The 27,358-nt window shown below is 38.8% G+C and overlaps 1 protein-coding gene across 1 annotated transcript in view; it reads left to right on the forward strand.

Annotated features, from left to right (window-relative positions):
• The window catches only part of FIBCD1 (fibrinogen C domain containing 1), a 1,778,954-nt gene that overhangs the window by 160,234 nt on the left and 1,591,362 nt on the right, over positions 1–27,358 (forward strand). The window contains exon 2 of the mRNA XM_044058596.1: positions 4,852–5,328. Coding sequence (XP_043914531.1) covers positions 4,852–5,328 — 477 coding nt within the window. The remainder of the gene's footprint in view (positions 1–4,851; positions 5,329–27,358) is intronic.

Genomic DNA, 27,358 nt, shown 5'->3' on the forward strand with positions numbered 1-27,358 from the left:
GCATAGCTGATACCATCACTATCTTAAATAAAAAGTTAAAAAGTAAATAATAAGAATATAAATTTATTGGAAATTATAGTCAATCCGCCATTGGTAAATAGCAAAGGGATTATTATTGGTGAATAATAGGCATGGTGGTGAATTTTTCTTAAGTTCAGGGTGCTGGTGATTGTAAAATGCGCATTGAGCCCTGAGGGTCTATTGGCTTCCAATCTAATTTGCCATTGGAGTTCCTTGAATTCCAGATGGTCGCTGTAATTCACTAGTAGTTCTCCCTTAGTTAACTTGTCCAGTATGTAAAATATAAAGTCTCCATGTCATGTGTTGTTGGCGTTATGTTTTGCTAGGACATTTATATGGTTCCCATGTGCCCAGCAGGACACACTGTTAATACATTTTTAACACAAGCAACATTACAAATACATAAGTATCTGTACAAATCTGTTTGATAGTCAAATAACATATACATCTTTACTAAATTCCAGGTAGCTGTGCTGGCATATGTTACACATCCACTGCACTACTTCTCCTGGCATAGCTGGCAGTCTCACATCATCACAGTGGTGAGTGAGATTAGCTTAGGATAAGCGTAGATGCTTTAGTAGTGGTTGGGAACTGGGGGTAGGTTAGGGATGCGGAGTGAGCCTGAGTGCTGAGAGGCAAATGGAGTGGGATCACCTGATTGGTAGTTCAGTGGAATGCAATTACTAACCCCACTGATGGTTTTCCTCCAAATCAATCAATGAGATTGAATGCTTAGGGAGACCTCTGACTACTTGAAGTGAGTCACAATATTTAATTTTATTGTTATGGACTTTATTTGCATCCTACAGGGGAACTTTTGCTCTGCTAAAGTAATAGATGCCACATTGTTAATTTAGTTTCATATAAAGTAGTATAAGGTATGTGGAAGGTGGTGAGGGAGCTCTTTCAGCAGATTCAACACTTTTGGAAAATAGATGGTCTCTGCTGTCTACAATATGGATTGAGTACCACTAATGACAGAGTCTACTGTGAAGGAACTTGGTACAATTAAAGATGAGGGTCTCTCCTTTGAAAAATTGGTTGGCATAGTATTACTTCATATGATACCAAGAGAAATTGCATGTCACTCCAGAAAAGTCAAGCTTTGCAACATTAATTGACTTGCCACACTACATACTTAGGGCTGGCAGAAAGACTCTGTATGGATTACTTATGTATTAGCATATTTTCTTATCGAAGCCATGTAGGACATTTTATTATGAAGACAATTATCTTAGACAGTATTATGAGAAATTGCTCCTTGCAACATGTTAGACAAGTAAATGCATAACCATTTAGACATCTCAGTAAAACCCTAAAACCTCCAAGTTTTTATTAAAATGCTACCCTTTTCAATACAGAGACCTCAGTTAGGTCCTCTTATGTTTAACATTCTCACCACACCTCACACATCATACAGCAGGTCTCCCTAATACAGTATGCAGATGATTCCGCAGTCATTTGCACATCTGACAGCATGGCACACCTCCAAAAAAATTAATTAGGAAGGTTTAACAGCAACTGAAACGTGGCTTTGTAAGTCACAACTCATGCAGAACCCTAAAACAACAAATTACTATTTTTACCCAAAATCGCTCTCCCTTGGACAAACAAAATTTAAAGTCCTTTCTCTTGATAATACAACCATTGAAGTCACTTCTTATAGCAACTTTTTAGGGGTGATAGTGGAGGATAATCTTATATCTGACCCACATATACAGCACTGCACAAGAAAAAACTCATAGAAAACCTATGGATGCTTTATGCAGTCAAAAACAATTTCACCGACACAACTAAAGCTACACTCATCACTACTTATCTCCTCCCCATACTTCTTTATGGTGCTCCTAGCCTCACTAACCTTCAGGGATGACAAAAATCAAAACTTGAACAATGCTATAACAAAGTTGCTAAATTTGCAAAAAATACCCCTTTCAAAACCCTCCACTGTATAGCACTAAAAAGTCTAAATTGGTTAGAAATATCCAATCAACTAACATATACACAGCTTCTTACCACCTATAAAATTATCCAGAATGCATCTGATTGTCCAACACTAAGTAACACCTACAAAACAATGTTCCTAGTCAGTCATTACAATCCAATGTTCAAAAAACCCTGTCTGCCCATAAGCCTATCAGATCTGCTTGGCATTGTCTGTACTCGTACCATGTTGATAAGGCCTAGAACTCCTTATCTATATCCATCAGGCCAATACCCTCCTTCCCATTCTTCATAACCATTCTGAAAGACTAAATAGCCAAAAGTTGGCACTGTTCTTCCTCAACACCAGGAAAAACTATATTCCTAAATGTGAAAAAAAAAAACTATTCATACCTTACATCTTTTTATTCTCCTTTCTTTATTCACTTCCTTACATTTGTCGATTTATCTCCCCTTTCTCTCTAAATATACCATAAGCATGCTTTTCTCTCACTTCATATTGCAATTCCTGTTTGTATTATATTGACTTACCTTTAAGTTCTCTATAAGCTGGTTAAAAATTCTATAACTATTAAATCAGTCTCATATAACTTGCATCTATTCTTAACCAATATTTTCATATTATATCTAACTTGGCATAATTGTTTAAACTGTAGCTGTTTTTCACATTATTTTTAAAGACTGTAAAATTATTGTTCTTAAAATGTTTTTCAGTGTTTTGGAGTTTTTCTTCCCAGGCCTCTGCTGAAAATGGGTTCCTACCCAGTCAAATTTTCCCAGTAATAAAATGTCAATAAATAAATAAATAAAATACTACATTTATTGAAAGTATTCATGGGTCCCTATTATTTACACAAACGTTCAGAATTTCGAATGTTGCATATCGACAGCCTAATGTCGAAAAGGCCAAATCCCGAAGACACGGAGCAGCGATTTTTTTTTCTAGGGAAAAAATCACTGGGCCGTTTTCAGGACATTGCCGTTTCCTCCACTGTGGTGCGATCTCGGAGTTGGTGTATTTAAGTAAGGAGGGTGTGGGGGGCACAGCTCCCCCACATGGGGGTGTAGGGGACAAAGCCCCCCATTTTATTTTGTCTTTGTTATTTTTTTTTTTGTTTTTTTGCGGACCAGCAATTTTTTTCCCCTAGGAAAAAAAGTGCTGTTCTGTGTGTTCGGAATTTGGCCTTTTCGAAATTAAGCTGTCGATAAAGGCACGTTCGAAATTCTGAATGTTCGGTTATATATTAGGGAAGCTTCATATCAAGCTGTTTAAGATGCATGTACCTTTGCAGAAGGCTTTGCTTACAGGCCTAAAGTCTAAGTGCAGTGTCAGATAGTATTGTTTTGGACTTTATGCATAGCATATCCTACTCATTTCAGGCTTACATGATTAAAGTATCCAACTGTAAGGTTCAAACTAAGGAAAAACACTTATTAATAACAAGCAAAGTAATGACATCTGCTTATATTAAAAGGATACAGTGCTGGGAAAGGGTGGGGGGGGGTTGGGGTCTTGTGTGCACTGTAAAATGTAGTAAAAGGCACACGATGAAGTCATGCAGGACTTTTTTTATGAAGACAGTTGGCTTTGACAGTACTATGAGGCATTGTTCCTCTCAACAGATTAGACAAGTAAATGCATAACCATTTAAACATCTCAGTGGAACCCTAAAACCTGTAATTTTTTTTTTTTACTAAAATGCTACCCTTTTCAATACAGAGACTTGAATTAAACAGAGAAAAGCTGCACTAGTAATTCTAGTGTTAAAAATAGAGCAGATAAAGTTTTTCAGGTTAGTGGCAACAATAGTATTTTGTACCTTGAGAAAACTCTGCTAATGAGGAGATAAAAAGTTCTGAAAATGTAAGCACCTGTTGACTAATTATGTGCATATTCTACATATCATTCTTGCATTTTGAGATATACATATTTTAGAAAGCATGACTTCCCACTACCTTGGTGCATTTTCTAAAATGCACATTAAACATGCTGTGTGACTTATCCGTAATCCTCTGATTTTATAGAAAGTGCAGACATTTTCTCACAATGTAAAATAGAAGCTTTCATGGAAGGGGTTTGGATAATTTTTTTCTCTGTGAATCAGTTAACTGTTTCAAACTAAATCAAAGTAAAATTTTAAAAAAAATCTTCGTTGTAGAGGACAAATGACAACTGTAACTGCATCATTCATTGGTTTATAGTAACTTAACAATAAGGACTCCAATGTACAGGTAACCAAATATAACAAACCAGATTGCATTAGCCATAAATATATCAGAGGTGCTAATACATAAGTAATAAGATGTAAGAAGATTTTAAAACAGTACATCAAGAAAGCAAAGAGACACCGATACTATACCTACAGCTTACACACTGCTCACAGAAAGTTAAGAAATGGAAATGACCTTGCTGCATATTGCTGTAATGTATATTTTAATGAATAATTGCCATTTCAAACACATCCTTTAGTAATAGCAGGCACTGTTCAACTGGTATATGTGTAGGAAGTACAGATTCATGCATTCTGCATTGCTGCTAAATAGTGCATATGATGTGAGATCTCTTACTATGAGCCACATGACAATACTCATTCCAGTTTTCCTGCCTTTATTCCAGAAAAGTGCACAATCATAGCAGATTGTATTCGTGGCTAACAAGAAAACAATAATTTTGACAGAACCCTTGGTGAATGTGGCTATTTGTGCATAAAACGGGTCACTCAGAAGACATCACTGTTAACACCACAGAAGAGGAACCTGAACTAGGCAAATGTATTAGCAATATGTTTTACACAGCACCTATATCTCATGCCATACTAGCTTGTATTTAATGAACACACAGAGTTCCTTAGCATTAATCCAAGTCTATTTTCTGTCCTGTAGATGCTGAGCTGTGGTTATCTTCTCTGCACGATTCTCCTGTTTGTGGCTGTTCTCCTTGCAGTGGCTGTGACTGGCACGATTCTGTTCATGAACCACTACCGTGCTGCAGCCACAGAGTCACCACCCCATATCACAACTAACCAGGATGATACCAATGCACTGGTCACTGTAGAGAGAGCTGATGGCTCCCGAGTCAACATTTTCATCGAGCCCAATTGTCCTGACTTCTCCAGCAGCTTCATACGCCTTGAAGGTCTCCAGTCATCTGTGCTAAAGGCCATCATGGATCATGATATACAGCTGAAATCTGTAAAGGGTCAGGATCGTGCTCTACTGGTTACACTGGCAGATGAGGTCGCTAAAATACTGGCTCACACCACTCAGACAAAAATGGATTATGATGCCCTGAAGAAAGGGCATAACAGCTTGGGACAAGAGCTAAATACCCTCCAGAATGAACAAGGCAGGCTAATTCAGGTAATATATCTTCATGAACTGACTGTGACAGGGAAGTGCTTTAATAAAATTAATTTAATTTCTTTAGGTCACAGCTGAAAAGGCACTCATTTAAATATTTTTAGCAGGAAAGCTTTCTGTTGTCAGATATTTTAATGGCATTTTTTTTTTGTTTTTGTTCAGTTACCATATCAGCCCATTTAATGCTTGTGTTAATAGTGGATTAGGAATATTATATACATACATACACGTGTTGTATATGTGTATATATAGCTATACCTATATATATCTTTATCTTTATTTATATCTTTATCTATCTATACATATTTTATATATATATATATATATATATATATATATATATATATATATATATATATATATATATATATATATATATATATATATATATACATATATATATTATATATGGGAACACTACTAAATCTCGAACGTTTGAAATCTCGAATTTCAAATGCTCAAGACCATGTAGCCGAAATCGCATATTACCGAAAGACCAGAAGTGCGAAATTCAAAATCCCGATGGTAAGGGATTTTGAGTTAGCACTTCTGGTGTTGCGGTTCAGGTAAGTATGTGTGTGTAAGTGTGTTTGTGAGGGGCTTTAGTGTGTGTGTGTGTGTGTGTGTGTGTGTGTGTGTGTGTGTGTGTGTGTGTGTGTGTGTGTGTGTGTGTGTGTGTGTGTGTGTGTGTGTGTGTGAGAGGGGCTATAATGTGTGGGTGTGAGTTTGCCTTGTGTGTATGTCTGTGCGATCTCGGAGTTGGAATATTAAAGTTGGGGGGTGTGGGGGGCATAGCCCCTCACATGGGGGGTGCAGGGGGGCGAAGCCCCCCTGCTTATCTTTAGTGTAGGGTGGTTTGTTTGGTTATGGGGGGAGGCTGTGTATATGTTTGTGTGTGTGCTGTATGTATGTAGTATTTTTGCGATTTTGAATTTCGCGCTTTTAAAATGTCGGTAATGTGTGGTTTAGGGATTTTAGTCTCGGTATTTTGGGTTTTGGGAGTGTGTAGTTTCGGTATTACATAGTGATTCCATTATATATATATATATATATATATATATATATATATATATATATATATGGGTCTACCTGAAAATGCCAAAATCGCAGATCGCCAACAATGAGAACACCGACACTGGAAGATCGACAATGGAGAAAACCGACAGTTGAGAATCCCGACGCTGAGAACACCGACATGTTAAGGTAAGTGTGCGATAGGGACGGACGTTAGGGTCAGGGTGTGGGTAAGGTAAGTGTGTGATAGTGACGGACATTAGGGTAGGGTGCGGGTCAGGTAAGTGTGCAATAGTGACGGAGTTTAGGTTTAGTGGTGGGTTAAGTGAGTTAGGGTTAGGGTGCGGGTAAGGTAAGTGTGCGATAGTGATGGAATTGAGGGTTGGGGCGGATTAAGTGAATTAGGATTAGGGTGCAGGTAAGGTAAGTGTGCGATAGTGACGGACCTGAGGGTTAGGGTTTGGGTTAAGGTAAGTGCATAGATAGTTGTGTATGTAAGGTTTAGTGTAGGTTTGTAAGGTTTTTGGTGTGCTTATGTTGTGTGTGTGTTTTTCGGGAAAGGTATTTGTTTTGTTGATTGTCGGGATTTTGGTTTATCGGGCATGTGAACACTTTTTTTTTTTTTTTTTCGCTTTTTTTGTGTCGGTTATTTCGTTGTCACTGTTTTGGCATGTCAGTGTTATCAGGTAAACCCATATATATATATATATATATACATATGTATGTATATAGATATTACTAGTGCATATACATACGCGCATGCTTGTGTAACCTATTCACGAAAATTTATGAATATATAAATGAATAATGTCTGTATAAGTAAAACCTTACACAAGTATATTAGTTATATACTTTTTATATATATATATTTTTACTTTCTAATTTCATGACAACTGATTGTAATGCAGAAATGGTATACACACACACTTTTTTTTTTTTTTTACTATTTGTGTTGGTTTGACTCATGGAAAACTGCATATTTTATTACACATTTCATTATGTTATACCTTTAACTATCACACCCTACACCAAAGGATTCAATTAGTGAAAACAGAAAATGATTGGTGCTTTTGTTTTGAAACAATTAATGATGGTATAAAAGTTTTTCAGTTGTTGGGCATGCTCTGTTCTTGAAAAAGTCTCCTACACAGGAGACGAAAGCGCTTGGATTTGACTCATTTGGATTAATATTATTCATTTATTAATTTATTTTATTTTTTCCTTTGTGTATTGTTAATAGATTGCTTTGTTACATATTATACACTAGATATGATGTCAATTTTCATTCATTCCTCAACAGATGGGTTCGGATCTGACACTTGGGTCTGACTCGGCCATTACACTAGCTCGTGGCCACCAACAAACTCTCAAGCTCCTTTCCTACCCACAACGCACTATGCCTAACATCCCTCAGATCTCATTTGCTGATTTCACAACTAGACATGGTTGACTACAGCTCTTGGGCTAACTCATTAAGATAAGTGAATTCTCTTTAAAGTCTTATTTTTTTAAACTCTAGTTTTGATAATCTTCTACTCCTAGAAAGTTTATTCTATCCCTTAAGTGTTCTAGTTTCCTTCTTCTCTTTTCCAGTACCTTATACACTTGTTAGTGTATTCTAAGCTACCACTGTTGGTAGATCTTTTGTACCCCGTTTCTCTTGTCGTTGCAAGGGTGTTTCACATTCCAGTTTTTTAGTGGTTAACTAACCTTTTTTACTATTCTTCTTAACAAAACAAACAAAAAAAGCTACTATCTTATTTTTTATTACTCTTTCTTCCAGTTATTGTTGTTATTGTTTACTGTTGTTGGCTATTATAAAATAGTAGTATAAAGTCAAGAAATATGACAGATATGCGCATAAAATACCTATCTGATGTTGAGAAATTTCACTCTATCCTCAACTGATGGGTTTGGTTCTGATCCCTTGGATCCAATTCAGCTGTTGCTAAAATTAGTGAAAACCAAAAACTCTCGAGCTTCACCCATACCCATAATGCACCATTCCTAAGTTACCTCAGATCTTGTTTGCCACTTTCAGCGGAAGATGTGGTTGACCTACCTCTCGAGCTTTTTAAGGTACTGTAAGTGTTTATTATTATCTTATAAAACACTAATTTCCTAATTTTTAGATACAGTTCTAATATCTCTAATATTCCTTCTCCTTTGCCTTCCTTTTATCATTTCTTTACCGTTATGATAGTTAGTTAACTAATCTCTTCCTTCCTAAATTACTGCAGCTAATAATTTTCTGTCTTTCTACACCTAGTTTAGGCTGTTGCTAGCATAGCTGGTACTTTTCCTACTGCTTTTCAGTATTTCCTAAAAAAAAATGTTTTCTCTTCTTAAAAGTGTTTTTCTATTCTTGTGATACAATGTCAGAAAAAGGCCACTCTGGGTTCAAAAAGTGTATTAAGTGTCAGCACAAGCTTCATGTTTCCAGTGCCTAAATATATTGTGTTTACTGCCTTGGGCCTTTACATTTGCAGTAAGATTGTTATATTTGCCATAGCCTCAACCCTAGGGCTTTAATTGAAAGGAGAAGCAAATTTATTTTGAAAGGTTTCCTCCCTTCCGCTTTTGGGGAGGCAGTATCTGGGGCTCAATCCCCCAAAAGTAAAGATTCAAAATCTTCCACTCTGAGGCCATACACATCACCTTCTCAGATCTCTGAGCAATCTAGAATAAGATCCAAGCCGGATCTTACCTCAGCCTTGGATCTGAAGAAAAAGGAAAAAGTGATGATGACTTCCTCGGATCTGATGGAAATGTTACCGGATCCGACTACCTCCAGCCCTACCACCTCAAGTCTCATTTATCTACCAAGGACAAAATATTCACATTCAGCCCTACTGCCTCAAGTCTCATTTATCTACCAAGGACAAAATATTCACCATCTGTGGATCTGGTGCCCTCAAAGGTACCCTCACCATTTTGGGAGCATCACAAAACTAGGTCCCCATCTATTATTTCCACTCATTCTTCCAGAAGTTTGATGGAGGAAGATGCAGAAAAAGTGGTGTGGAAGATCTTCTTGGCACAGAGTCAGATGGGTGTCTTACTGGCTCCTACCATTTCGGGTCAGGAGGTCCATTCTTCAACCACACCCCATTACAAGTTTCTCCTCTTATTCCTTCATCTGCCTCAGAGTCCCTAGATCTGAGCCATCTGGCTCTGTCTGGCTCAGATCCAAAGACAGCAATATCATTGGATCCAAAGTTTACTCTGAGTGCTCTGATTCAGTTGGATCCAGAGAGCTCTCAGAACTGAAGCTTCCTTTTTGGATCCTAGGTGTTGTAGTCAACTCCAAAGTTGTCAGAGCCGTTTGTGCACCTTTGAGCCTTGGCACTTGATAGCTTGGCTACGGCTTCCATCTCACAAGATTGCTTTTGGAGCAGGGGAGGATAGCAGTCCAAAAGCTTGTTTTTTCAGATCTGGGGTCTTCTCTTTCTCTGTGGTGGTTTGCCTTCAAGCCTGTGAAGAGGGTTTTGTCTCTCTTGGCAAAATGGACAGATCAAACCCCCCTCAGACCTTCAGCCTTCTACCTTGATGTCTCTGTGCTCAGAGCCTCATCACTCTTTACCACAGGGACAGCCAGTCCAAGACCCCCCAGGCTTTCCAACAGGGTATCTTGATTTCTTCCTATGCCCCCCCCCCCCAGAGCATCCCACTGAGGAGGTCCCTAGGAAGAAGACTTGTAAGAAGAAACATCTGGACTCCCCAGAGGACCCAGTTACAGAAGATACAGACTTTGATGATGTTGAAGTGTCCCCACAGTTACCTCCTGAAGATGTCTCATTTGGAGACATCCTTGAGATCCTAAAGCAGAGAGGTGGCTAGACACCCAGCAACCATTTATCTGAGAAGTCTGTATTCCTGCATTTTCTCAGTACTGACCCATCTACCTCCTGGGTTACTCTGCTTGCAGACAAGCTTATTGAGTTAGTCTCTCAGTGGGCATGAAAGGAACTCAACATAGTTTAACCCATACCTAGGAGACTGGACAAGATTATGGCATCATCTTTGGATAAGCAATTTTGAGGTAAAGGGGTGCCCATTGATGCCATGGTCATGGCAGCAGCCACATAAAAAGAACTTGCCAAGGAGAGTTCCACTGTTCATCCCCCTAGTAGGGAGTCTAGGGTGATGGACAGGTTTGGGAAGCATGCCTGTGCGTCAGTGACCTTCGTGTTAAGGTTGCTGAATTATTTGGCACATTTTACACGATCACAGGATCCATTTCTGCAGAGGTCCAATCATCCGTGACTTCTCAGTTGGCCACCCTACAATCTATTTCCAATTCTTCCAGGAGGCTTATTTTGCATGTAGCCGAAGGAAACTCAAGGGCAGTGGGTTTGGACATTTCTATCAGGAGACATGCCTGGATGTGTTTATGTGATTTTGTGGGGTCCTTCAAGTCTTTGTTCATCAATGCTCATTTTGACAGCACTTCTTTGTTTGGCCCCAAAGTGAAGGACATATTATCCAGATGTGAGAAGGATTGAAAGACCCTATCTGCTGTAAGCATATGTTTTTCGACCCCTCAAATGTCATCTCTACAAATTGATGAGGTGGTCAGAAGATGTGGTTCAAAAAATCCCAGGGTCCTTTCTAGGACACAGATGGAGGAAGTTCCCCCCAGGGGCACAGGAGGAACTCCAGTGGTTGATGTCACCCCTGTGGCAGAGGTGGCCCACAAAGCCAGGGATCTAGAGATTGTCTCGTTGACAGATCTTTCCAGCACTCCTGAAAGATGGTCCAATAGTACACCTCTGGAGGCACTCAAGGGTTGATTATTCCTGCACCAGAGAGCCTGGCTAGACATAACAAAAGATACTTGGGCACAGAGGATTATTTTCAGAGGTTATATAATACCATTTTACTTCCAACTTCCAACAGGCATCAGTTAATAAGGGCAAGAGATCAGATTCTCCAGATGTGTTCTCATCTGGGGATAGCCATAAACTATGACATGTCTCAACTGGAACCAACTCAGAATTTGGAATTAATAGTAGTGATAGCTTGACTGCCTCCTTCAATGGTTCAAACTATAAGATCACAGGTCAGATAAATAATCAGCAGTACCAAGATTTCAGCCCACTTGGTCCTTCAAGTTCTAGGACCAATGTCAGCAGCAATAACACTAGTACCTTTAGCCAGATTTTATATGAGGATTTTACAGTGGATGCCAGCAACACAATGGTTGATACTTTACCACCCCATGTCAATTCTGATTTGAATCACTTACATATGCAAGAGAGATCTCAGGTGGAGGGTTTAATCAGATCAGGTTCTACAAGGCCACAATTTGTTCCCCCTCAGCCCAAGGCCATACTGACCACAGATGCTTCCAATTGGAGTGGGGGGCACTTTCTGGGAAAAACATTCCAAGGCACTTGGTCACCAGAAGAGGCACATTTGCATATCAGTGTTCTAGAGATGACAGCAGTGCTTTTAGCAGTGCAGGCTCTTCAAGATGTTCTCCCTTTGAGGACTATTGCAATTCAAATGGAGAATATGTCAGTAGTTTGGTACATCAACAAACAAGGAGGGAGCAGATCTTACCCCTTGTGTTGAGAAGCACTCAGAGTGTGGCAATAGGTGACCTCATCCAACCGCTTTCTCATAGCAATGCACATTCTGGGAAAGTCATCCAATGTGTTAGCAGACAAGCTGAGAATGTGTATTCTTCTACCTCATGAATGGCCTCTCAACAAGAACATAACAGAAGTAATTTTTCATCAGAGGGGCCAGCCTTGCTGAAATATTTTTGCTTCTCCCCTAAAAGAACAAATGTGGCAGCTATTTTGCCCTAATCTCCCACAGGAGGAATCACAGAAGGATGTTCTACTTCACAACTGACCCCTGGTCTACTTTATGCCTATCCACCAATCCCACTAATTCCACAATTCCTACAGAAACTGCCATGTTGAAGAGCAAAGTCATCCTCATTGCACCTTACTGACCTTGACAGATTTGGTTCCCCTTCCTTTGGCCTCATTTACTTCACCAACTTTGTGTTCCAGATCCAACTCTAGACCTCCTTTCTCACCCAATATGCATGAACCACCCAGACATATCAAACCACAGGCTGATGGCTTCTCCAAGTCAGACAACCTATGCTTTCTTTCCCCGTTCGACATATACTTTTATCTTCACATAAACCTTCAACATGTAAACTCTATTCTAGTAAATGAAAAAAAAATGTGTATTGGGCACATCAAAATCACGTGGAACATTTTTTCAGCTCTGATAAATAAGATCCTTGAATTTTTGGCCATACTTTTTAATGAAGGAGCTAATTCCACAACCATTAAAGTTCATTTAGCAGCAATATCAAACTTTCACATTGGATCTGAAGTTCCACAGTAGCCTATCATACGTTGTGCAGAGCTTTCTTGTGAGGCACTCTACTTTAAAGACCCTACTCCTCCATGGGACCTCAGTGTGGTACTGCAGGCACTTACACATTCCCTCTTTGACCCAGCAGCTAAGTGTGACCTTAAATATTTTACTTGGAAAACATTTATTTCTAGTAGCCATTACATCTGCTACATGAATTTCAGAAATTCAGGCTTTGTCTTCAAAACCTCCATACTTGATTTTTCACAACAATAGAGTTACATTAAGAACAAATGCATCCTTTCTTCCCAAAGAGATGTCAGAATCCAGTATCAATCAGTCCATTCATTTGCCAGTTTTCTTCCCCAAATTTACTAACAGAGGTGAATACATGTTACATTTACTGGACATTCACAGACAATTATGTTTTAACCTGGATAGAATAACAGACATAAAAAAACAGACCAATTGTTTGTTTCCTTTGCAGACTTGAAATTGGGAAAAGCAATTTCCAAAGTAACTTTAGCCAGATGGTTAACTGATTGTATATCATTTATTTATAAAAAAATAGAGGGTTACAGTACCACAACCAGTACAAGCTCATTCAACTAGATCCATGACAACATCTTCAGTTTTTCTTTCCAGGACATCCATGAATGACATATGTGCAGCAGCTACTTGGGCTACTCCCCATACCTTTGTTACTCATTATAAATTTGATTGGGCCTCCAGATGTAGAGCATCATTTGGTTCAGCTGTGCTCATGAATATCCTTCTTTGAGTCCACCCAGATTTTAGGTAGCTGAGGACTCTGCCCATCGGTTGAGAATAGAATGAAAATTGACAACTTCAGATAAAGAAGTTATGTTCATAGGTTCATAGGTAGGTACTAGGCTATTGGCCCTAGGGCCTATATAAGTCTAGCCAAAAGGTACACTGGCTTTCTCCACCCAAGAAAATTATTTTCCTGTGCCACTGTCGAGCAGAGCCACAGAAGTGATCCCCGGGGTGAATTTCCTATCTCCCATCCAATCATCAAGATTTTTCTTGAAGTGTGCTAATGAGGAGCTTTGTTTGATATAGATAGGTAGTTTGTTCCAGAGTATGGGAAGTCTCTGGGACAGGAATCTATCCCTCCAGCATGTTCTGTTTATTGTGGTGACAAGGTTTAGGTCCCTAGAGCATGTAGCGCGGAGGGATTGGGATTTCTTTAAGTGGAGCATGTCCAAAAGCTCTGGGTTTGACATAGCTTTGTATGTTAGGCAGAGATTGCCTCTGAGTAGGTGATATGCTACAGAGTAAAGCTGCAGCTTTTTGAGATGGTCTGCATAGGGCATCTGTTTGAGGTTGGTAATCCTCTTTGTGAGGTATTTCTGTGGCCATTCCAGTTGGCAACCCATCTTGTGACATAGGGATTTATACCTAGTTTAGTGAGTTTGTCTATAATTCCAGAGTGGGGGATGATGTTGAAAGCCTTGGAGAGATCTAGATAGGCTGTGTGAGCCACCTTACCGTCATTTACAACTTTGTTGACCACTTCAAAGAAGTCTATCAGGTTTAGGAGACATGATCTGCCTTTTACAAACCTGAACTGGGTGGGGTCCAGAGTTTGGAGATTAGCAATGCCATTGTTTATAAGTTCCATGATGATACATTCCACAGCCTTGCAGACCAGGCTCATCAGTCTAATGGGGCAGTAGTTTCCGGGGTCCGTGGTGGCTCCCCCTTTGTGGAGTGGGATAACCATTGTTGTGCACCATTCAGTGGGCACATAGCCTGAAGTGAGGCTATGATTGAACATGGTACTTAGGTGGGGTGCCAGTGCGTTCTGTAGTTCTTGTAGTACGCAGCCTGGGATGTTGTCAGGTCCCATGAATGCTGTGTTCTTGGCTTTGGAGAGTGTGTTTTTTAACTGTGCAGCCGGGATTACAGGAACTTTGTATTCTTCGGGTATAGAGATGGGCCCTTTAGGGGATGAGAGGGGGGTAAAGTTAACACTGAACCTATCTGCCAGGATGCTGGCAATATCAGTTGGTTCTGTATATTTAGTGCCATTGTGCTGTAACTCAGAGCAGATCTGAGTGTTTCCATTGAGATTCTTGACATAGCTATAGAATGCTTTGTTGTTGTCTTTAGAGTCAGTGGCGATTTTGTTTTCATAACTAGCTTTGGAGGATTTTATAAGGGATCTCAGCTTCTTACTGAGGCTGACCAGGGAGTTCCTCCAATTGTGGGATTTTACTCTTTTTTGCAACACTTTCTTTCTTCTGTTGTAGAGTTTGTTTATGGCAGGGGGCCACCAGATTGGCTTCCTTTTTTTTGGAGGATAGCATCTTGGTTCTGTTAGGGATTGCACAATCCATGCACTTGTGTAAGTGCTTAAAAAGTGCATTTGTGTTGGATTCAGCAGTCATACCTCTGTTGTCCATCAGCATGGGTGTTGTGAAGTTTGCCACTTCTGTTGTAAGAAGCATGTAGTTGGCTTGGGAGACATTTTTTACGGTGGTTTTCCTAATGGGGATTGGAGGAGGGATGTGGATGTCTAGGGTGATTAGCTTGTGGTCGGATCTGACCAACAAGGAATTGACCTCTGGTGTGGAGCACCAGTTGCCCATGTTGGTAATGACCAGGTCTAGGATATTGCTGCCCCTGGTGGGGGTGTGGATAAGTTGATCCAAGGCATTGGAATTTATGAATTCCAAAAAACGTTGAGCACAAGAGTTGGTACATGAATAGTTTTCCCAGTTAATGGTGGGGTAGTTGAAATTGCCCATTATTAGGGTGTTAGGTTGTACCCTAATATTTTCCAGTGTATCAAGAAATGAGGAGTGGGAATCCTGGGGCATGGTGTGGGATCTGTAGCAAGCTACAATTTGGATTGTGGTCTTGCCCAGAGTTAGTTGTACTTGGATAATCTCAGATGCATTATGCTGAGCAACTCGCCTGGAGGTGTGGATATCCTTAATGAATATGGACACGTCTCCGCCTTTAGTGTTTCGGTCCAGGTTAGGTGGCCAAAAGGTGTGATATGAATTATAGCCTGGTAATGCAGGGGTACTCTCTGGAGCCTTGAACCAGGTCTCTGTCACTGCACAGATGTCGATGTTCTCCATTTTAAGGAGTGCCTCGAGTGAGTGCATTTTGAGGTTTAGACTTCTAGCATTGAGTAGCAATACCCTCAGATTTTGCTTGCTAGTACCTGTTATGGTGGTGAATTTGTCATTTGAACCTTGCCTAAAAAAGGCACTATAGGGGTGGCTAGAGCCTTAGCCAGTATCCGGAATCCCAGGGGTGACAGGTGCAGGCCATCTCTGGCAAAGCATCGTGGTTTATCGATCATGTCATCCCAGGCAGACAGATACTGGATCCCCTTAGAATGACACCAGAAGCTTAGCCAATTGTTGAAGTCAATCATTTTGTCCTTGTACTGTGGTATCATTCTGGGTGATGTCAGGATGCTACTCAGGGCTAGGATCATAACTGCTTGGGCTACAAGATTGGACAGCTCCTCCATGTCCCTTTTCATGTAGTCCAGGGAAGTACGTCTCAGGTCATTCACACCAACATGGACAATGACAGAGTCATATTTGTACTTGTTGTGGAGTGGCCTGAGTGCGTGCGTTATGTGGTGGATCCTGGAACCTGACAGGCAGCTGACAGTAACTTTCTCCTTGTTTAGCCTGGTGAGTGGAACATCAGTGTGCCTGACTATAGAGTCACTTATGACTAGAGTGCTGGGTACGTTGTTATGCCTTATGGGCTGTGCTTGAGTGGCATACTGAGTTTGTGGGCTATGTGTCATTTGGGTTGTGTTGGGGGGGTGGAGGTTGCTTGTGTTTTTGCTTTGGAGGTCCCTGTTGCTTGGGCAGGTTTTTACTGAGAGCCTCTGCAAATGTAGGTGTGTATTTTGTGTTTCTATGTGTGTTTTGGTGGTGTAGGTTTTGAGGAACTATGTAATGGGTGTGGTGTGGTGCAAGTGTTTACCTTCTCCTCTTGACTGTCTAGTCCAGTCTTGGGTGAAGATAGCTTTGCTTCCAGTTTGGCTATATAAGTGCATCTCTCACAGGTTGTAGTGTTGGGTGGTAGGAGGAGAGGGTTGTCTGTGTACATGAGGCAATTGCTGCATTCCCCAAGATGCCCAGATTCATCAGGTAGACAGGAGAAAACACAGGGAGCTGACCCTTAGACATGCCTGGATTGGTGCTTATTTGTTAAGTACTAGAAACTGTTTTCCTCTAGACAAGTGAGGAAAGCTGAGTGATGTAGTAATTTGTAGCTTATTTAGTGCTTACAATGAGTTCTGAACAAGTGCTGAGATCAAAGAAACAGACTTGAGTGCTTAAACTAAAACACTGGCTAGTTCTAAGAAACAAAATTAAGCTAGAAGTCTTCCCTCCAACACAGAAAGGCTTGGGGGCTCAGAAGCCCACAAACAGTCCTGGACACAGCAAATCTTTATCCGGACTAGACTACCCACAGGAAAGGCAGGAAACAAGCTTAGAAATTTTTTTTTAAGTGGAAAGAGAGAAAGGAGGAGCAGAAGCTAAGTGGACTGGCCTTCTCAAATATTCTCCCTGTATTAGGTAGAATGAGGTAATAACACTAGACTGGGAGGAGTGTCCCAGATCAAATTTACAGTAGGGGCGGGCAACTGCAAAGCCAGCAGCTATAAGAACAGCATACAAATAGGGAGGGAGGGTGAGAAACAAACTGCAGAAATGTTTCTCACAGCAGAAAAGCAGCAGTGAGCCTTTAAATGAAAGTTTTAAACAGATAAAGGAGCCTCTAGAGAAAGCTTTTAACTGCAAACAAGTTGTATGCCACACTCCTTGGCAGGAGATCAGAATCAAACAACCCAAACAGATGCTTAATAAAAGTGGACAATTTCCAGTTAATACCTCACACACAGTGAAACTAGCTAGAAAAGTATCCAGTAGACAAAGTGCTATAAATAACTCGAAAAAATAAGCAAAATAATGTACTTACCATAACGTTCCATCTGTGTTGTCCATTATTCATTCTTCTTCAACTCCCCACCCACCAGTCTCCATCCTTTGCAAACTTCTGGAAGAATGAGTTTTCAGGGGACATCACTGTCCTTTATATTGACCTCCAGATATAGTCCTTTTATATATTGACTGCCTGCAATTTTTCACCTTCTTTATCTGTGGATAGTAAATATTTCCTTTCTGGCAAAAATCAGCAAACAAGATCTGAGGTAACAGGGTTGGTGCATTATGGTTAAGGGAGAAGCTTGAGAGTTTTTGGTTGCCATGACCTTTAGCAACGGCTGAGATGGATCCCAGGTATCAGATCCAAACCCGTAAGCTGTGGAAGAATGAAAATGGAAAACACAGTTGGAATGGTATGGTAAGTACACAACTTCTGTTTTTTTTTTCTGATGCCCACAGTCTGTGTGTCTATTGTTTAAGTGTAAATACCTAGATCAAGATTGCAATATTTGTCATGGTTTTAATCCGCTGGCTTTAACTGAGAGAAAAAAAAAAATCTTAAAGGGTATGTTGCCAACTCTATTCTCTGATGCATTATCTGGATTTCAGACTCCTAAAATTAAAGTTACAGATCCTTCAAAAAGGTCCATATCTGTGGAATCTTCTGCTTCTACATCATCAGAGGTGAAGAAAAAGAGGGAGAAATTGTATTCAAAGTCTTCTGGGGTCTGACCAAGTATCTTTCCAGTCCAACAACCTCAGATCCAACAAGATGCATTTCAGATCTGAAGTCCCCAGATCCTAAGCCTTTGCCTTGTATCATTTTTTCAGTCAGCGTGGATCTGGTCCCTTCCTGGGTGTCCTCCCCTTTATTGGAACTGCACTTTAAGTCTCCTTCATTGGTGTTCTCTCATTCCTCCAGAAGTCTCACCAAGGCAGATGTGGAAAGGATGATAAGGAGATTCTTCACAGAGCAGTTTCATAAGGGAGTCTTCATGATTCCTACTTCCTTGGGTCAGGAACACCATCCGTCTACTACTCCTCCTCTGACCCAACCTATGGTGTTAGATCCCTTGGATCTGAGTGTTCTGGGTCCTTGTGTGTCAGATCTGAAGAGAGCATTTAGGATGACAAATAATATAAAGTTTTCACCAACAGGATGTTTTTCTTGTTATACTAAGTGGGTTATATATGCACTGTGGTGTCCTTGCAATTTATTTTACATTGGAGAAACCAAAAGGATGTTTAAAGATAGGTTATCAGAACATATTAGGAACATTAAAAATAAGTGTATAGAGAAATATGTGTCAGTGCATTTTAAAGACAAATATAATAGTGATGTTAGGTTATTGAAAGGTACTATATTCGAACAGATCAGTTTACCTATTGGTAGTAATTCTGTTATAAAAGAAAAGCTTCTGCGATAGGAATCCCTGTTTATTTGAAAATATAATACTTTGATACCTGGGGGTTTAAATTGTGAGATTAACTGGAAATACATCCTTTAATTGTTTATTTGTTTTAGTGGTTAATTGGGTAATTCTGTTTTTTTATGTATAGAAGAATGTGTTTCAGTGTGTTTAGTTACTCCTTGAAGGTCTTCTGACCGAGGTGCTAGAGATTATTAAATCTTTTAAAGTGGATCTTTAGCCTGTTGTTTGATTTAATTTATTTGTAGTTTATTTAATTCATTTTATTTTGCATTGTGGTAAATGTGGAAAGAATGAAGAGGAGATACTTCACAGAGTAGTTTCAGAAGGGAGTCTTCATGGTTCCTACTTCCTTGGGTCAGGAACACCATCCAACCGATGGTATCAGAGTCCTTGGATATGAGTGTTCGGGGTCCTTGTGTGCTGGATCTGAAGAGATCATTGTCTTCAGATCTGACTGTTACTCTGAGTGCACCATCTCCAATATCTTTGTATCTGGATGACTCTCGGAGACGAAGCTTTCAGAATGGATCCGAGGGTATAGGATCAACTCCAAGGTTTTCAGAGCCATCTCTTTCTCTTGGAGCTTCAGAGCTGGACAGCTTAGCTCCAGCTTCTACCTGAGGTGGACGGCTCTCGGAACGGAGGAAAGTGATGGAACAGAAACTCACTTTCTGAGCTCTGTTGACTTCCTTCTCTCCTGAGCAGTCTGCTTTAGAGGTTTTGAAGAGGGTTTTCTCTGCTCCAGCAGGTCACATGGGTCTTTCCCCTTGGATCCACCCTCAACATCTCAGCTGTATTTGCACCATGATTCTCAGCATTCTACTCCACTGCAACAGCCAGCTCAAAGCTTCCAGACCACCCAGATGGGTTTTGTCATCTCTTCTGATACTTGTCCAGATCATCCCACCAAAGAAGTTCCTCTGAAGAGGACATGCAAGAGGACACACTTAGACTCTCCCCAGGGGTCCATCACTGAGGATACTAACTTTGATAAGGGAGTAGAGTTTCCCAAATAACCACCTGATGATGTCTTATTTGGAGACATTCTTGAAATCTTTAAATAGAAGGGTAGTTGGTCTGCCCAAAACCCAGCTCCTGATGAGTCTGTATTTCTGAAAGCTTTTGGGACTGTCCTGTCTACCTCCTGGGTTACTCTGCTCACTGATGAGCTCATTGACTTGGTCTCTAGGCACGCATTCTAGGAACCTGATATGACTGAGACAATCCCCAAGAGAGCAGACAGGATTCTGGCTCTACTAGTAGGAAGAGAACACTGGAGTAAAGGGGTAAGTACCAGTTGATGCAATGGTTGTTGTGGCAGCTACAAAGAAGGAACTCAGAGTTCCACTGTCCATCCCCGTAACAGACAATCTAGGACACTGGACAGACATTGGAAGCAAGTTTATGCTTCAGCAAGATTTGCTCTCTGATCGCTTAATTACTTGGCATACTTCACAAAACTGCAAGAGGACTTGATTAAGGAACTTTCAACCTCCCTCTCAGGGACAACTACTGTGGAGGCTCAAAGTTCTGTAGCCTCACAGTTGGCTACCATTCAATCTATTTTAGCTTCATCCATGAGGCTCATCTAGCATGCTGCAGAAGGCACCTCTAGGGCCGCGAGTTCAGGCATATATATCAGGAGGCATGCTTGAATGAACCTGTGTGATTTTGCAGAGCCCTTCAAGTCATCTTTCATCAGTGTTGCCTTTGATGGTTCCAGTTTGTTTGGCCTCACAGTAAAAGACACACTCTCCAGGTGTGAGAAAGATGGAAAGACCCTTTCTGCAGTGGGCATAGATTTTCCAACCTTCCAATGGACCTTTTCCAAGAATCAAAGGGGGGGGGACAAAAGATGTGGCTCAGGAAGTCTCAGGGTCTTTTCCAAGACACACGTGAAGGTAGTTCCCCCAGAGGCAGAGGAGGCCCACAACAACAAGGATATAGAGACACATTTTTCTGACAGACCCTCTCAATGATCCTGAAGGGAAGCCTGAATGATATGGAGGTAGTCGGGAGTTACTTATCTTTGCACCAGGAAGCCTGGCTAAACATAAAAGATACTTAGCTGCAGAGAATTATTTCCATAGGTTGTTTTATTATTACATAATATCTAATAGTATAGCAATCATGAATGCAACTAGACACAGAAGGAATGTTGTCTCATTCTACATAGCAAGCAACATGTATATCAATGTTCTGACAGCAATTTGTATATTTTCATCCATTTGACGTCACTTTAAACAATGCTGTCATTGTCTCTTTGCTTTTGTAGGCTAACCAGTATATTTGTGACATTTACATCTGTTGTCTATAAATAGATATTCTCTTAGAGCTTTTTTGAAGGTCAAAAGATTGTTTTATTCCAATTCTCAACAGTATGTCATTGCACAATACTGATGCTAACAGACAGGTTTTTCACAGGTTCCAAGATTGCAGGGTGGCCTGTGTAACTATATGCCTTCATTACTTCTCAGAGGAGAAACTTGGCCTTAATTTGCCTAGGAGTGGTGGGCAGCAGACTTCTTTAGGCAACTTGTATGTTAGAATGTTAAGTAGAAGAGATGCTCTGACAGAGGCTGGGGGCTACTTGTTGGAATTTATAGTGAGGCAATGGTGTTCTCAATTACAAGCCACTTAGATATGCAATAAAATATTATTCTCAGTAGTTTGGAGTAAAACAGTGTCTTGCTCAGAAAGTAGTGCAATAATAGAAAGATAAAACTCTAGCCTTGGTAAGAGAACATTCATGGGAATTACACTTGTAGCCTCTACAGTAAAGAGATTTGCATTTCTGTAGACAGCCTTAAGCTGCTGCAGCACACTGGGCAATTGAGCATCTACATGTGTATAAAAATAAAGTTTTTGCTAAAGTGTAATGCCAATATATCTTTTGTGTAATATGAGAAGTACATGAGAGTTTTTTGGGGTCAGTAATATAAAGACTGTGTACATTACTAAGTTTTCTTGGTGTACCAAAAAACATGACTATAGTTTTGTTAGTATTGATTGTCAGTTTATTATTATGTAGCCACTTCCACAGTACAGCAAAATAATTCCCAGCTCTGTATTAAGAAGTTTAGAATTATTGTTCCCTCTAACCAGTACAATATCATCTGCATACATTATACAGTTTGTATTTGAAAGATCCCATGGTAGGTTATTTATATAATGATAAAAGAGTAGTGGCCCTCACCCAGAGCTTTGTGGAACTCCCTGATGATTTGTGCTAGTTAGGTAATGCTCATCTGAGCCAAAAATACAAAACATTAAGACTTTCAAGATGGCTGCACATTGAGTAACAGTTAATTCTAGCTCTTCCAGTGTGAAAACAAAAACTTAGCAGGGAAAGCCAGTGGATTTATATTTCTGGGTAAATTTCAGTAAATGGATAATAAGTGCACTGCCTAGATGTCAAAAAAAAAAAAAAGAAATACAGAGGACCTGAAGGAAAATTAGCTACAAAAGGTGAGGAAAAAACACTGATTAGGAAAAGTACTGTAGCTATTCAGCAAGAAGCAGTGCAAGCTCCAGACACGACTTCCGGTAACCTAGAAAGAAAGTATAAGACAACTTCACACAGACCTGATTAAAAGAAACAAAACACTGATGGAATATATCAAATCAAACAACAAAAGGCTGAAAAAAATGGAAGAAGCTTTAAACAGCTATTCAGATGAGGTGATAAAACTGAAAAAAATCAGAGGTCGAAATGAAGAAAAGGTTGGCTGAATATAAGACTGCTGAAGAAGAGATGTTTCAAAAAAAATAGAATTAGAGGACAGAGCATTAGGGAAAACCTGAAATTTTCTGCTGTACTAGAGAAGGAAGGAAAAGGCTGTATTAATTTTATTATTTTTATTAAATTTCTAAAGCACAAATAAGCATATGGACTGGTATTCCACAGCAGGAGTTTATCTGAAAAGGGACATTGTGTGTATGTCCCAAAACTAGCTATGAGAAAGCAACCTGGACCTTTAATAGTTCATTTGCATCTACTTTTAAATACTGGCAGTAATTACAGTCCAAACATTTAAACATTGCTTTCTTACTTTCCTTATTATTCCTACAACTTAACTTCATTTGAAAACTATTCTTTTCTCTCTTATTTATAACAATAGGAGCTTCCCATACTACTTTCTTAACCTCAGGAAAACTACTTAGAATTTTCCAATTTTCTTTAACAATTTCCTTAATCTGATTCCCATCTAATGAATATTGTATCAGCATTCCCATTCTATAGTTGTCAGAATTGTTGCTAAACTGTTCCACACCTCTGTTTTTGCTATTTCAAAAACCATTCACTTCATCAAACTTTTGTCTTATGACCTTTTTGGGATAACCTCTTGAAATCAACTTAGAATATAAGGAAGCCCCTTCTTTTAAGAATAATTCATCACTATCAGTCAAATCACTAACTCTTTTTAACTGCTCCTTTACTATATTGTTTTCATACCTATGGGATGCATACTTCTGTATTCCAAATAGTTTTTTGGACCTCTTTTTTAATATATATTTGGTTCTTAATTCATTACCATCTTTATAAACTTCTATTCTAAAAAATGCACATTCTTAAGATCATAACAAGAAGTAAACTTTAAATAACTGCAGGCAGAATTAACATGTTGAATAAAAAGAAACAGTTTATCTAAATTCCCCCTCCAAATAAAAATAAAAGATCAGCAATAAAATTTCCACAGTATACAACATTTTTAAAAAATTCACTATTCATAATAAATTCCTTCTCCCAGAATATCATAAAAACATTAGCATAGCTTGGAGCTATGGCTGCTCCCATGGCTATCCCATTTGTTTGTTGGAAGAAGGAACCATTAAATTAAAAAAAAAATTATAAGACAAAATAACATCAAGCAATTCCCTAATAAAAATAACCATGTCATTTGTAAAAAGTTTGGAGCATGACAATTCCATTCATACATATTCAGTGCCAGCATCATTGGGTATCACTGTGTACAGTGACTGTTTGTCTATAGGAACCAAGTAGTCAGAATCACACACAGTAATCCCCTTAACAGCCTTCCTAAAGGCAAATGTATTATGAATAAATTATTTGTTTTTCTCAACAACTTTTTGCAGCTGCTTATCAGCCAAAACAGCCATGGCTTCTGTCTTACTCCCTCCACCTGCCACAGTGGGCCTAAGAGGAGGGTTCTCTAATGACATGAATTTTGGGCAGGTCAAAGATTTTGCTTATTTTTAGGACTTTCCTTAGTAAAGAAATCTGCTTCGTTACTACAGATTCTCCCATTGCATGACCATTCTTCTATCTATAAAACTATACAATTTTTTAATCATACTAAAATGGGCTTGTTTATAATATTTACTATCCTGCAACATAAAATCCATTTTGTTGACATAAAAATCCCTATCTATAACAATTAAAGCATTTCCTTTGTCTGTTTTAGTGATTACAATACTGGCATAATTTTCAACTTTTTAAATGCTAAACATTCCTTTTTAGTTAAATTAAAAAAAACTATTCTTTGGCTGGTTTACCAACAATTCTCCAAACTGTCTTTCTGTGACAGCTAAAATACTTCAAACTCAGGTTTTAATGGAGGATTACAACAACTCAGTTTAACAAAACTGCATCATTTTTTGATGAAGTACACGCTAAGGAGGAAATACAAAAGTTTGTCCAACAAGAACTGAGCTGTGAAATAGAAGGAGATTCCGCTTCTTGTCCTTCTGGTAATAAAGACAACAGAGAGACTGTGCCAGTGAAACCTTTTCCAATGTTTCAGCAGAAATGCTTGAGAGAAGGAAAAAAAGCACAATAGTTGACTAGAAGACTCAAGACTTTGTTGGAAATGAAGAAGAGGCAGGATTTGGGATATGGAGATGAACAGGAATAAAACCAGTAACTTGGAAGTTGACAAATATGGGATTATAGAGCAATGATTATATTGGTGAAACATGACATAACAAGAAAATCTGGAAATATTGAACTGGTTTGGACCCTGTTAAACATGTAGGGGACCCTAAAGCATATGCCCTACTTCAGGTCATTAATGTTCAGAAAAGTACTTAGGAGAAGGGAAAAGGAGGGAGAAAGAAAGTTGTAAATAAAACATTGTTTTCTTAATAGTACTATTTTTATAGTGTATGATTTTCTTTTCATGCTATAAAGTAAAGTATTCTCTGTAATGTTTAATTATAATGGGGATACTAATGTTAATATGTGAGCCTGTTTTTTTCTCCCTTTCTCCTTCTTCTCCCTTTCTCAGTGTTTAATTTTAAGAACTGTAGGCACTTCAATGTAAAAATATAAATAAAAAATTAAAACAAAACTCTGGTTAAAAGAGTATGACAAAATAAAAACTTGTGTGATTTTTCTCATTTTGCATAGGAGAATGTCTGGATTAAGGCTCTTAGCTTGATCTAGTAAGTTTTAAGAGAAAGCAAGTAAATGAAAAAGAACATTGAATATTATAATGTTTTTTTTTCTAGCAAATAAATGTATGCTTAGTAGCAGTTCTATATCTGATACTCATGTTTCCAGGAGACAATCTGATAAAGAGAAATGACTAGGAGATAGTGTTCTCTGAAAGAATTCAATTGTTTACTCAGCTGAGAGAGCTATAAAGATAAGATAAAACCAAGCAGCACTTAGTTGAAGCACAGATTGTACCATGCATCTTAGCATGGATAACCTTTCTTTTAGGTTAACTCAAATCTGTAAGTGTGGCTGTCAGTTTGGAACATTTGTTCCTATTAGGAGGGTAAAACTTCAATATTTAAAGATGTGAATCATTTTGTGTGTTTTTATTAAGTTAATAGGCTTTAGGGAGTATTGGGGGGTGTTTGTTTTTTGTTTGAGGGCTTTCAATAAAGCAAAAGTGTTGTAAGATGCGACATAGGCTCAAATGGATATGACAAGGAACAACTTTATAAAAGATCAACCTGCAAAACAGTGCATGCATGTAACACAAAAGTTGGAACTAGATATTTAACAAAAAGCTGTTATACATAAAAGGTGGGAATAATAACTTGTTAATACAATGAAGCTTTCTGTAGTGTCTTTAAATATCAATGATCTCTCAGATAACTACAGAAAAGAAAAAATAGTGAACTATATTAAAAATGTAAAATGCAAATAGCTATGCTACAGGAGATACATTTGGAAAGAACAGAACATGTGAATTTGATAAAGAAAGGTTTTCAGGATGGGTATTCAGTGGAATACCTGGGACAAAGGAAAAGAGGAATACTATGGTAATTGCAAGAGGAGCTCCAATAGTGACAGAAGAAGATAAAAAAAGATAATAATAGTAGTTTTGTAGTACTAAGAGGCTACCAACAAGGGAGAAGGATTGCACTGGCATGTATTTATATTCCACCTAACACTGCTATAATTGAGCTTAAGAAAATTCTGGGGGAAATAATCAACTTTCAGCAAGGAATATTACTTATAGGTGGGAATTGGAATTCGATTTACAAAATTGAAGATGTGTCTGGGGGGCCAGAAAGGAAAATAAAACAATGGAGGGTAGACTTTTGAATACATTTATGAAAATATTTGGCATGGAAGATATGAATTCAGTATTAGGAATTCAGAGTGAATTTACACATTATTCCCCAAGATAAAAAAGCTGGGTTAGGAATGAAACACTGGTGCTTTCCCACCTATCTGTTGAAAAGAGAGGAATTTAAGGAAAGGGTAGTGGCAATTATTCAGGAGCTATTAAAGAAGATAGAAATTTCTTCTGAAAATATAGTTAGGAAGTGGGATAAAATTAGAGTGGAGTTTAAACATAGGGTGGAAATAAAAGAAAAGGAGATATGGTTAAGAAGTAACAATAATTATTTAGTGGGACTGACAAATGTCAAAGTACTGCAAATAGGGGGAATCTCACAGAACAAGAACAGGAGCAACTGCAGAATGCTAAACAGAAAATAAGGGATTATGTCAATAATATGCATTAGTTTAGAAAGATTGCTGTTAAGCAACTGCCTTTGATAATAACTCTAGAATACAAAAACTTTTAACACAGTGACTTAGGCAACAGAAAGTAGAAAGGGATGTCACCAAGCTTAGGGAGCCTATAACATGTAAGATAGCAAGAGATCATGTAGAAGTGTTAGAAATATTTTGGAAAATTTATGAAAGTCTGTATAAATCAGAGAAATATGGAAATCAAGAAAAGGTACAAATGGAAATGTTTATGGAAGAATTAAATATGCCAAGGTTACAGGTAGATGAGGCTCAATTACTAATAGGATAGGAGGAGATGGGATAAAAATGGTGATGTATAACCAATCTACAAG

The sequence above is a fragment of the Protopterus annectens genome, chromosome 16.part0 (genome assembly GCF_019279795.1).
Source record: "Protopterus annectens isolate FY-2018-M chromosome 16.part0, PAN1.0, whole genome shotgun sequence".
NCBI classification, from domain to species: domain Eukaryota; kingdom Metazoa; phylum Chordata; order Ceratodontiformes; family Protopteridae; genus Protopterus; species Protopterus annectens.